The 13,513-nt window shown below is 40.9% G+C and overlaps 1 protein-coding gene across 2 annotated transcripts in view; it reads left to right on the plus strand.

Annotated features, from left to right (window-relative positions):
• The window catches only part of TAPT1 (transmembrane anterior posterior transformation 1), a 1,296,801-nt gene that overhangs the window by 837,197 nt on the left and 446,091 nt on the right, over positions 1-13,513 (plus strand). For both annotated transcript variants that reach the window (XM_044062200.1, XM_044062199.1), the window contains exon 7: positions 9,183-9,252. In XM_044062200.1, coding sequence (XP_043918135.1) covers positions 9,183-9,252 — 70 coding nt within the window. The remainder of the gene's footprint in view (positions 1-9,182; positions 9,253-13,513) is intronic.

A 13,513-nucleotide genomic window follows, 5' to 3' on the forward strand; every position in this document is an offset into this window, starting at 1 on the left:
TGCGCAATATTCTTATTGTGTCTCATAAATCATCCACCAGGCTAACCTATCTCAGCAAATGGAAATGATTTACATTATGGGCAGCAAACAAACAATTGGACCCCTTGTCAGCCCCAGTTTCGGTGGTATTAGATTACTTATCAGATCTCTTTCAATCTGGGGTATCAGCCTCTACTGTTCATTTTCATTTAGCTGCCGTTTCTAATTTCCACATTGGCTTCCAGGACTCTTCACTCATATCACACAGACTCTGTTAAGACTTTCTTGAAGGGCGTTTTTCACCTAAAACCTCCCTTTAGAGAATCAGTACAACCTTGGGACTTGTCTTTGATTCTGCAAGCCCTAACAGCACCCCCCTTTGAACCTGCATCTTCATTTTATTTAAAGTACCTCTCTTGGAAAACCTTGTTTTTGGTTGCTTGCTATCACATCGGCCAGACGTCAGTCAGAACTTCAAGCCCTATGCATCAAACATCCCTACCTTATTTTCCATAAGGATATAGGCTCACTGAGAACCAATTCTTCCTTTTTACCGAAAGTGGTGTCAGAGCGGTCTGTCAACCAGTCTATTGAACTCCCAGTATTTTTTCCTACTCATTCTAACAAGGGAGAATATTGCCTGCACTCCCTAGATGTTCACAGGCAAATACGTTTTTATTTGGACTGAACAAAATCCACCCGTAAATCAGACTAATTATTTCTGGCCTTTTCTGAACCAAGACTAGGTTGCCCTGTTTCTAAAGTTACATTAGCGTCATGGTTGAGAAGTTGCATTACCTTCATCTACAACAAGAACAACATTACCTTGCCTCACAAAGTCAAAGCACATTCTACAAAGTCAATGGCAACTTCAGCAGCTTTCCATGCTAGGGCTTCCCTCAATGACATTTGCTCAGCTGCGACTTGGGCCAACCCCCATACCTTTATTCTTCATTGCAAATTGGATTTGGCCTCCAGAGGAAGAGATGCTTTTGGTTCCATGGTGTTCAGGATTGTCCTTCCATGACATTCGCCCAGGGATGCAAGGTAGCTGGGGACTCTGTCCCATCAGTAAGGAATGAACAAAGATTAACAACATCAGATAAAGAAATTATGTCTTACCATAATGTTCCATCTGTGTTGTTGATCTTCATTCATTCATTCATTACTCCCAACCCTCCATCCCCTTCTGTAGGTTCCTGGTGGATTTCATATGGTCCTTCTTCCATTCTTGTAGGTCTGTTTTGACCAGAGGTACCCTCTTCTTTAGTCTGTCAACTTGCAAACTCGATCTGAGGTAACAGGGAGCAGAGCATTGTGGGTAGGATCTTGGCTCGAGAGTTTTTGGCTGATGCGAGCTTGGTATAAGGCCGGCTCGGTTCCGAGGACGGAACCGATATCACATAAGTAATGAGTGAATGAAAATCAACAACACAGATGGAACGTTATGGTAAGACATAACTTCTTTTTTTTCCATTTCACCAAATCACAAAACGGTGAGTCATCAAAATGGGCTCTACCTTAGGTACTGCAGGTGGTAAGTAAGTTTTCAGCAATGTTTACTGGTCTACTAAATGGGATTCGCTTTTATTTTTTGATCAATCCTGTATTGATCAAATGTATTCAACATTTTGCACTATACACACACACACTGTGTGTGTGTGTGTGTGTGTGTGTGTGTGTGTGTGTGTGTGTGTGTGTGTGTGTGTGTGTGTGTGTGTGTGTAGCTCATTTTTTCCAGAAATAGTCTGTATTGGTCTTCCCTAGGCATCTAATGCATATGTTTTACGGTATGATAGACCACTGTATTTAATTTATGTAAAATATGTACATATTGCATAGGTTTCAGTACGTTTGATAGGTATCAGGCTACTTATCATATTCTGGGAGAATGTGACATTTTCTGTAACCAAAGAATTTTGGCATTGCTTGAGATAACACCTAAACATAATTATTTACTGTTACAATAGCCCACCCTCTCTGAATATGATAGTACAAATTGCAAGGTACTTATCATAGTAGCATGTCTTTGAGGAGAAATCACTCAAAATGTAAAGCTGCTATTCCTTCTCCCCAAGTAATTTTTTTAATAATCCACTAAACTACTCTTCAGTGAGTTTTCAGGCTGCAGTTACAGTTTGTTTCTGTAAATGCATGTTAATGTAATGTACTGATGGTTAGCAAACAATGTAAGGGGCTTGAAGAAATAAGAAAGGCCTTTGCGATGCTGCTTATATAGAGGAAGTCTCATATTCCAGTCTGACGGTTGTAGAGTGCTGATATAAAATGCTGCCTTTGTTCATTGAGACCTTTAGATGAGAGAATGCTTAAGAAAAAGCTGACTGAGTTGAAGAATGGAAATAAGGAGGTAACCCAAGTGTAAGAGTGTTCAAAGATACAGATGTTTTAGTAAGCATGTTGCCTACAGTTGTACTTTCCTTAAATAATTGTATCTTAAATGATCATTATTATTGTAGCCCCTTGCTCCGAGCCACAGAAGAGGACAGTCCACATTAAAAACAAAACCTAACCATGTCAGAAGGTACTATGTTGAGTACGTAGGACCAGCATATATATCCCATGCCAAGATGCAACTGTGCACAGAAGCTAGTCAGCATTCAAGGCATACAACCATGCTGGAGTAACAGGACATCTTGGCCTTCTTGGTATGTGTAAAACAGTGTGAAATCCATCAAGATGCTCTACACCACCAGCAGATTAATGCATTGCAGTCCCACACAAAATGCAGTGAAATTCCCTTGCACAGTGTCCTGTAAACCATGTGTATGGCCATCTGATTCCTGTAGTAGTTGCAGACGCATCACTGTCATGAAGCTGCAGTGTAACAAAGACCTACACTTGTAGTTGTGAAACACAGCTACATGGGCATAAAACAGGTCCTAACAGTGTCTTCCCATGATACATGTGTGGCGTGATGCAAAAGATAAGCTGGTGTACAGCATATTCAAAGATATAGCAACTTTCTGCATATGTCAGAAGTAATACTGTACTCGGGCATTCTTAGCATGTCAGTATAATCACAGCAACAAAAGTGGAAGCAGTGGGAACTTAGTATTGTTCCATATAAACATCAAGTAGGTACAAAATAACACTACAGTGGTGCAGCAGTTTGTCATTTGATAGAGTTAACAGAGAGATTATAATGGCGTAAAACGCTCACCACTAAATTACAGGCACATCATTATAACAACATGTTCACAGTAGTACTAACTTTACTTTCAGTTAATTCTTATGTTGGAATTTTCAGGATCTTTTCCTTTATATGGTACTATAGCTGTGCTACAGGTCTGTAACCTTTAAGTATGATTGCTGTATTAGTGTCAGTGTACAGTATCTGCTTACTTAACTGTAAATAAGTATCAGACAAGTATCAGACAGTGTAAAGTACTGCTCAATATCCTGTTGTCTTCATGCTTGTCTGCCTACATGTTTTTATCGGTGTGCCTGTGAACGTACAGTAATGCCTGGGGGCCAGAGCTGATAAAGATCTTCAGCTGAGTTCACACACACACACACACACACACACACACACACACACACACACACACACACACACACACACACTCTGAATATATAGTTTGTTAAGGGAAAACTGCTGTCACTTTCAACTTTGCAGTTATTTACATGGAGTACTGAAGGTCCTAAGATAAATGACAAACATGATTTAAGAGAGCTAAATGGTATGTCAGCTGCGGAACAAATGTTGCAACATACCTAACATTCTGAGCAAACACTGGTGCAAGAAAATTGTTCATGGATAGATTTAAATATTTGCACTGTTCATTTTATACCTGGATCTTAAATTTCGAGCTCAAAATTGATACTTTTGCCATTTCCATTTTGCATTTATGGACTACTTGCCGTTTACTTTATTTTCAAAAGAATAGTACTCTTACATGCCTTTTGTTTTATGTACCTTAGAAGATGTATGAATGAGTACAGAGCCGATGTTATGACTTATGTGAAGTATTATTAGCATATTATAATGTATGTTGCTTTACATCCGTGACCACCCCAGCATTTAAAATGGTGCCATTGTCGAACAGGCAAAGTTTCAGTGCTTGTTTGCTTTTTGTCATAAACTAACTAGCTGATGCTCTGTTTGTCAGCGAAGTTCTCATCAGGAGTGATAGGGTCTAGTTGCATAAGTGGCAGAATTCCAGTTATGTAGCTTCCTTTGAAGCACGTCCGTGGTCCCGGGAACTAGTGTCCCATCAGTCTGACGAGCCTGAAATGCAAGGGCATGGAACGCATTATCATGGAACTTATAAACAAAGACATTGGCAACCTTCAAACACTGGACCCCCACACAGTTTGGGTTTGTAAAGGGCCAATCTTGTCTCCTGAACCTGATTGACTTCTTTGAATCAGTCTCCAGAGCTGTGGACGAGGGTAAGGCGGTCCACACAGCCTATCTGGACCTCACCAGGACCTTCAACACCATCCCCCACTCTGGAATCATAGATAAACTTACTAAGATGGGTGTAAATCCCTACGTCACTCGATGGGTTGCCAACTGACTTACTGACAGAACCCAGACTGTAAAAGTAGCCAACTCCAAATCCAGCTCCAGACAAGTGGAGTACCTCAGGGTTCAGTCCTGAGACCGCTCTTGTTTGGCATCTACTTCTCTGAAGTACAGGCCAACACTAAGGGACTCTGGCTAACAAAGTTCGCAGACGACTGCAAACTGGGAGCCATTACTGAATCCCCAAATGATGTGGATATTCTGCAAAAGGGCCTTACAGAAACAGATGCTTGGTGCCAGAGCCATGGGCTCAAGCTTAATGCCAAGAAATGTATAGTTATGGGACCATTGTTAAGTGATGAACCATCTTTTGTCAGGGATTCTTGGCATTTTTTAGAAAAAATGAGAGTTTTTTGTGAAGGGCGGATTTTTGATCCTGAGAAACATATTATTTTTACTATGGATGTTATTTCTTTATATACATGTATCCCCCATGATGATGGAGTAGATGCTGTTTGCAGTTTTTTGGTTAAAAGGAAGCTTTTTAATAATTCCATTATTTCTTTAATTTGTAGGTTGTTAGATATTATTTTGGAAAATAATTTTTTCTTGTTCAACAATAGATATTATAAACAAAAACGTGGTGTTGCTATGGGTTCTCCTGCAGCACCAGCTTATGCAAATTTAGTTATGGCATGGTGGGAGCTTGAAATCATTCCCACTTTGAAGGAGAAGTTCAACATCATCTTTTTTTGTCGATATATTGATGATTTAATTTTTATTATTGAGGGAGGTTTAGACACTGTGCAATCTTTTTTGTGTGAAGTTAATTCTGTACCTAGTTTCCTTAAATTCACTAAAGGTGATGTTGGTTCAGCTGTTAACTTTTTAGACATTCACATCTGGTGGGATAACATGGACCAAAGATTTCAAAGTAGAATCCATAGAAAGGAGACCTTTACCAACGGATACTTGCATCATTCCAGTGGGCATCCCTAGCATGTTGTAAGAAATACTCCGAGAGGACAATACATCAGAGCTAGTCGTATGACCACTAGGGAATATGATTTAATACAGGAATTTCATTTCATTGCCTCATTATTTTTACAAAGGGGTTATGATGAAAATTCATTAATTGACATTGGTAATGAGGTTTACAGTAAACGTTCTACACATTTTCCTCCCATTCTTAATAAATCTATCATCACTACTAACATCCATGGAGTACACACACACAATGATACCACCAGTGACAATTTTTCTTCCCTTGAGATGAGTAGTGATATCAGTAAGATCAAGGTTATACTTGAGAACAATTGGAAGGTCATTCAGGGCAATCCTGATATTATTCAGGCTGTTGGTTCTAAACCTAAGTTTGTGTTTCGCAAGAATAACACTCTTAAAAGAATTTTGGAGCGTCATGTACCAGATGATCAAATTATACTGAATAGAAAGAAGGGCATGTTTCGGTGTCACCATTGTAAAATTTGTCGTTTTATATCTGAAGGTCCCTACATTAATGTAGTTACATCAGAAAAAATTTTAGAAGTATCTGATTATGTTGATTGTAACAGTTGTGGGCTTGTATATATCAGCATGTGTTCCGTTTGTCCTGCTTTTTATGTGGGGATGACCACGAGAAGTTTGGGCACCCACATAAAAGAACACCTATATGCTATTAAAAACAAAGACTTTAACAACGCCCTGTACAAGCACTCTGTTACATGTTTATCTTTTAAGAAATTTGTTTTTTCTGTTTTAGAGATTTGTAAATCCGATAGGAGAGCTGGCGACTTCAAAAATTATGTAGAGCAACGAGAAACTTTGTGGCAAGTGAGATTAAAATCTGACACTTTGCCAGGATTAAATGAAGCTATTAATTTAAAGTGTTTTTTGAAAAATCGCAAACTCACTACTTTTAAAAGATGTGATTTAGTTACGTTACTTAATTTTTGACTTTTAGATTTGATATGATTTTTGAACTAATTAAGTTAATGGATGATTCATTAGTGGGTGTATTTAAAGCATTAGTGTCTGTAGCTTGATGTATTCTGATGAAGTTGTGTGACGAAAGCGAATTTTATAGGTTCATAGGTTGGTACTAGGCTATCAGCCCTAGGGCCTATACAAGCCTAGCCATAACAATTCCCTGGCTATTTCTTCCCACATTATTTACTTTCCTGGACCCCTGTCTAGCAGGGCGACTGACGTGATCCCTGGGGTGAATTTCCTTTCTCCCATCCAATCGTCAAGGTTCCTCTTGAAGAGGTCCAAAGAGGCACTCTGCTTTACATGTATGGGCAATCTATTCCAGAGTCTGGGGAGTCTTTGGGTCAGGAACCTATCCCTCCAGCATGTTTTGTTTATTGTGATGACAAGGTTTAGATCCCTGGAGCGTGTAGCTCTGAGAGATTGGGATTTTTATGTAGCATGTCCAACAGCTCTGGGTTTGACATGGCCTTGTATGTTAAGCAGAGATCGCCTCTGAGTAGACGATATGACAGAGTATAGCTGGAGTTTTTAGGCGGTCAGCGTAGGGCATCTGCTTTAGGCCTGTGATTCTTTAGTGAGGTATTTCTGAGGCCTTTCCAGTTGTTGCAGATGTCTTCAGAGGTACATACCAAATGGGGCTTGTATTCTATAATGGGTCTAATGAGGGATGAGTACAGTGGGACAATGACCTCCTTTTTCTGGATGAAAAGCCCTTCGTGATGAGGTGTGCCACATAGAAGGATTTCCTGACTGTTGTGGCGATGTGGTTATCGGGTGAGACCACTGTCCACCTGTGTCCCTAAGTCTCTTATCACACTTTCTGTGTTTAGTGTACTGCCACCTATATGGTAATTCATGGATACATGTTTTTCCCAAAGGGATAACAATACATTTCTTGGCATTGAGCTTGAGCCCATGGCTCTGGCACCAAGCATCTGTTTCTGTAAGGCCCTTTGTAGAGTATCCACATCATTTGGGGATTCAATAATGGCTCCCAGTTTGCAGTCATCTGCAAACTTTGTTAGCCAGAGTCCCTTTGTGTTGACCTGTACTTCAGAGAAGTAGATGCCAAACAACAGCGGCCCCAGGACTGAACCCTGAGGTACTCCACTTGTCACTTGTCTGGAGCTGGATTTGAAGTCGGCTACTTTTACAGTGTGGGTTCTATCAGTAAGCCATTTAGCAACCCATTGGGTGACATAGGGATTAATACCCAACTTAGTAAGTTTATCTATGATTCCAGAGTGGGGGATGGTGTCAAAGGCCTTGGCAAGGTCTAGATAGGCTGTGTGGACCATCTTACCCTTGTCCATGGCTCTGGAGACTGATTCAAAGAAGTCAATTAGGTTCAGGAGACAAGATCGGCCCTTCACAAACCCAAACTGGGTGGGGTCTAGTGTTTGAAGGTTGCCAATGTCTTTGTTTATAAGTTCCATGATTAAATTTTTTATACGCTATTGACTCTTCATTTTTGTGGATTCTCCTGCGTTTGTTCCTCCTGCCATTTTGTTTTGTTTTTAAATGTATAGTTATCCCCTTTGGGAAAAAACATGTACCCATGAATTACCACATAGGTAGCAGTACATTAAACACCGAAAGTGTGATGAGAGACTTAGGGACACAGGTTGACAGTGGTTTCACCTTCGATAATCACATCGCCACAACAGTCAGAAAATCCTTCTGTGTGGCACACCTCATCACTAAGGGCTTTTCGTCCAGAAATAAGGAGGTCATTGTCTCACTGTACTCATCCTTCATTAGACCCATTATAGAGTACAATGCCCTGTTTGGTATGTAACTCAGAAGACGTCCGCAACAGCTGGAAAGGCCGCAGAAATACCTCACTAAAAGAATCACAGGCCTAAAGCAGATGCCTATGCTGACCATCTAAAAACCTCCAGCTATACTCTGTGGCATATCATCTACTCAGAGGTGATCTCTGCTTATCATACAAGGCCATGCCAAACCCTGAGCTGTTGGACATACTCCGCTTAAAGAAATCCCAATCCCTCAGAGCCACACACTCCAGGGATCTAAACCTTGTCATCACAATGAACAAAACATGCTGGAATGATAGGTTCCTCACCCAGAGACTCCCCATACTCTGGAATAGACTGCCCATACATGTCAAGCAGACCGCCTTCTTGGCCGTCTTCAAAAGGAACCTTAACGGTTGTATGGGAGATAGGAAATTCACCCCGGGGTCATGTCAGTCGCCCTACTAGATAGGGGTCCAGGGAAGTAAATATTGTGGAAAGAAATATCCAGGGAATTGTTATGACTAGGCTTGTATAGGCCCTAGGGGCGATAGCCTAGTTCCAACCTATGAACATGCTGAATGCTTCACTTGTTTTGGATACCTTAGCAGAGTGTAATGACCCCCTTGCTTTATGTAAGGAGTGCTTCATCAGATAAAATTATATGTGGGAGAAAAAACTTTTCTAAGATGTGTCTTCATTTTAATATAAAATAGCCAAATGATAAAACATTTATTTGTGTGATAAGTGTTGGTTCCAATTTTATGGTGAAAGGAGGAGATGGCTTTTTGTCTTGGAATCTTTCCACAGTTGTACCCACAACAGCATTCCAACATCCACAAGATGTTCTGAGAGAAACTTTTTACTATTGTGAACTGTCATACAAAAAATCCATTCCTGCTGTTTTTTTTTTCCAGAGGATTGAGTAAACATACACATTTAATTAATTTATTTCATACTTTCAGTTCGTGGAAATTAAAGGAAGCGTTTTCAAGAAATTTGAGAAGAATAATCTCTTTCAGATGTCCAACAGTGGTATGTACTACTGTTTCATTTTTAGTTGTTCTACATGAAAGGAATACTACATTTGTGTTGCTTTGCATTTCTAAATACTGTGTATAAATGTGTTTATGCATATTACTAGCACTTCATGTTGGATTATTGTATATTTCTGGCTAACTGTTACATAGAGGGGTTGAGCCCTATGTCCCTGATGAACTTGAGTTTGATTAGCAAGCCTTATCCCTTTGCAGTCAGTTGGACTGGTAGGGTAGGGTGGCAGTTTTGCCAGCACATCTATCCTGGGGTGGGCAGGGTTACAGCCAAGGGCTGTCAGTCATTAGTAGAGGCCAGTTGTTGTATCTGTAATGAGACAGGACAGTGGCTGAGGCATTAAAATAAAGCCTTGTGTAGTTGTCAGAATGTCATCATACTCGGATGTCCTTATAATCTCTCCACACACTTCCCCTGTTTGTGTGTGTGTGTGTGTGTGTGTGTGTGTGTGTGTGAAACACGTGTGGATGTTGGAGTAAGACAGATGCTAGCAACATTGTTCAGTCCACCAGTAGAAGGCAAGCTCAGAAAATCATCTTTACTTCTGTGAGATGGTAAAACTTGTAGCCCTGTCATACTTGTGGTCTTTCTCTTTTACAGTAATACTAGTGTGATTTTTGGGTCTCTAGCCCATGTGTGATGCACAACTCTGGTCCTTCTGTTTCAAATTACTGATCCCTAAATTGTTGTTCACAGTGCTTCCTGGGTGGGGTAAATTACACTTAATTGCTGGGATTTGCACTGAGCTTCAGAGAAACACCAAGATGTCTGGTTGGTCTTTGTCTAGGCAGTTCTCATAAAGAGCTCCAGGCCCCAAAAATACTTACCATGAAACCAAGAAAGGTATGTGTCCTTATACCATACATGCATTACTGATGTAATTGTAAGCAATTAAATTGAATTACTGTAGCCAGCCACATAGATCATAGGAGATCAGTTGACATAATGGTTATCGTCTTTGCCTCCCATTTATAAGGTACAAGGTTCGATCCTGACCTTTGGCCAATGTCTGTATGGAGTTTGCATGTTCTCCTTGGGTCTCTGTGAGATTTATTTCTACCTCCTGAAAACATGCTGAGGTTTTCCACCTCAAACTCGCCCAAGAATGGAGCCATAGACTCTAGATGGTGCTCTATAAGGGTAAGAGTTGTATAGACCAATTGCTTTGGTCATCAACTGTGGTAAGAGAGGCAGTCACAAGATCAGCTTGTGGTGCAAAGAATACTCAAGATTGGAAAACACTGATCACAGACTGCTGGACATCCCATGTATCCAGGAGAGAAATTGGAAGACCTGTGCAGCAGAGAGACTTCAAACTAGAAATGCTGTGGGAATTGTAGTGAAGGAAAGGCTTCAGAAGACAGTAAAGGGATATCATCAGAATTAGTGATAGACTTATGGAAATCAGACTCCAGTGTAAAGATAGGGCAGTATTCATAATCTCAGTGTATGCCCCACAGCAGGGTTGTGATAGTGGAAAAGAGAGAGCATTCAGACAACAGTTACGGGATCTTCTAGATCAAGCAGGACAACAAGAATTGGGGTCCTGAATGCAGATATTTGAGACAGACAGAACAGGGTAATGGGGACTGCCTGATTCCACATGGGCAGGGCAACAGGAATAAAGGAGAGGCATTCTAGATTTCTACCTGGCAAATGGTTTGGTGACTGACGCATGTCTCAGTAAGAGAGATCATTACAAAATCACATACAAGAGTGGCCAACATGCAACTCAAATAGACTTATTCCTTCTAAGGAAAGGGCACTGGGTTAGAATCAGTGAAATAGTCAGCCCACAGTAAAAATCACTGGTTACCACAATCAGCATCAAGTAGTGGTCAGCAAAGGCATTAAGGTCAAAAGAGACTAGACTGAAGGCCTGGAAGTTGACTGTAGAGTGAGCACAGAAGTTCAAGCAATTCCTCTGGGTTGTAGCACTTCAGGAAGCAGAGGAAAAAGGTGGAGTTGAAGAAGAATGGCAATGCCTCAAAACAGCATATGTGAGGATTGCAAAACAAGTATGGAAATAAGGCACATAAGGAAAGCTGGTGGTTGAATGCAGAAGTCCAGAAAGTCATCATAAGAAAGAAGCAAGGGTAAAAGTGGGAGACCAAAAAGACAAACCAGGTTAGGAAGGAGTACTAGTTGGCTAACAGAGAGGCTGAGAAGAGTTGCAGTAGGGCAAGGCAACAAATGCACTCTGCGAACTTCTGGAGACAGACTCTGCATATGGAACAAAGAAACTATCAGTTTGCAATGCAAAGACAGAAAGATAAAGAATAAGATAGTAGGAGACCCCTCATAAGGGATGCCAGTTACAACCTGCTCACCAGCCCATTGGAAATCATAGGCAGATAGCAGGAGTACTTTCAGGAGTTTCTGAATGAAGAAAACCCCACAAATACTGTACTGCCTGAGAGACAGCCTACAATGAAATAAGAGGAGGAGCCCACTCTAGAAATATGAACAGCACTAAGGGAAATGAAGTTAGGGAAAGCAGCAGGCACAGATGAGGTCACAGCAGATATGATCAAGATGTTGGATAATGAAGGGTGTATCCCAGGTGACTGACGAATAAACATACCAGTGCCAGTGAACAAAAACAAAGGGTTCATCCATAACTGTGGACAGTGCAGAGGTATCAAACTCTTGTCACACTGCATGCAAGTTGTGGTAAGGGTAATTGATAAATGAATAAGCAAAAAGTAGTAAGAAGTAAGATGGCAGATGAGCACTTTGGAGTCAGGTCAGGATGCAGTCGAACTAATCCCAAGTTTGCAGTGAAACAGATAGTTGAGAAAAAGCTATATACGAGGAAAGAGTTTAATTGTGCATTGCTAGACTTTGAAGAAAGCGTATGAGTCTCAAGATCTCAAGAATGATTAGAGCATTCCTGCAAGTGGTTTGAAGTTCCGGAAATGCTGGTAGAATTAGTACAGGTTAGGTAGGACCCAATGTCTCAAGCACAAACAGTGTTCAGACACACAGAGGGGCTCCCAGTGGGAGTGGGGTGTGCATCAGCGTTCAACTATGATCCCACTGCTGTTCATACTTGTACTGAACTACATTAGCAAATAAACTGGAGGGAACAGATCAACAAAGTTGCTCTATGCAGATGATGTGGCATTACAGGCAGACTCTAAGCAAGAACTTCAGCAAAGGGTAGGGGAATGGAATACAAAACTGATGACACATGGGATGAAATTGTGTACATGCAAGATAGTTGCAATGCCAACAAATAAGAGAAATCGGAAGAAACTGAGATAGAAGAAAAAATAGTGGAGCAGGTTAACCAGTTCAGATATCTGGGGGGAGAGGGGGTAAAGGAGAAAAGAAGTTTAAATGGCGAGGTCAAACCTAGAATCAGAGGGGCTGCAGCCAACTGGCATAAAGTGTCTGCTGTTGTGTGTGACAGAATGCCAAAGAAGCTGAAAAGTAAGGTGTACAAAACAGTAGTGCAGCCAGAACTACTGTATGGTACAGAAACCTGAGAAGTAAAAGCAAAGCAGTTGAAGCTAGAGATCATAGCATCATAGGAAGTTACTAGGCTATTGGCTCTGAGGCCGTTGTAAGCCTAGCCAAGAGTTTAGCCCATATTTAGACAAGTCAGGGACATGGGTGGAATCCCAGGGATGTATTTTCTGTTTCCCAACTAGTTATCCAGATTGCACTTGAAAATGGATACAGGATCATAGGAAGTTACAGAGATGATGGAGATGAAGGGCTTGAGATTGTTGGTAGGATGCATACTGTGGGGCAGACGAGGAAATCAGGACATTCAGAGCAGAAGCCTTTGTAGCTCCTATTTCAAAGAAGATCAAAGAGAACATATTACGGTGGCCTGGGTTCATGTGCAGAAAAGCAGAAGACAATCTGGTGAAGAAGATTTGGGACAGACAGAAAGAAGGCAAGAAGAAAAAAGGGTGTCAGCAAAGAGATGTATGGATTATGTGAGAGAAGGCCAGTGACATTCAGGCATGACTGTCAAAAAGGCAGGACAGTGACATTGAATCGAGTAAGATGTCAACAGTTGACAAGAAACCCCACCCCCATGTAGAAAATGGTTAAAAGGGGATTGATGCGTATGATGACAACTGTAACAAGCCATGTCACAGTCCCATAGTATTTGTGTCTGCTAATAGAGCTGTGAGCTAAGGACATTTGGGCATAAGTTTTTTGTGAAAAAAGTGTTGGAATAACTTGAAAGTTTGTGAGTAAATTCTACTAAGTTTTTGATGTAAGA

Source organism: Protopterus annectens, chromosome 2.part1 (genome assembly GCF_019279795.1).
Source record: "Protopterus annectens isolate FY-2018-M chromosome 2.part1, PAN1.0, whole genome shotgun sequence".
NCBI lineage: Eukaryota > Metazoa > Chordata > Ceratodontiformes > Protopteridae > Protopterus > Protopterus annectens.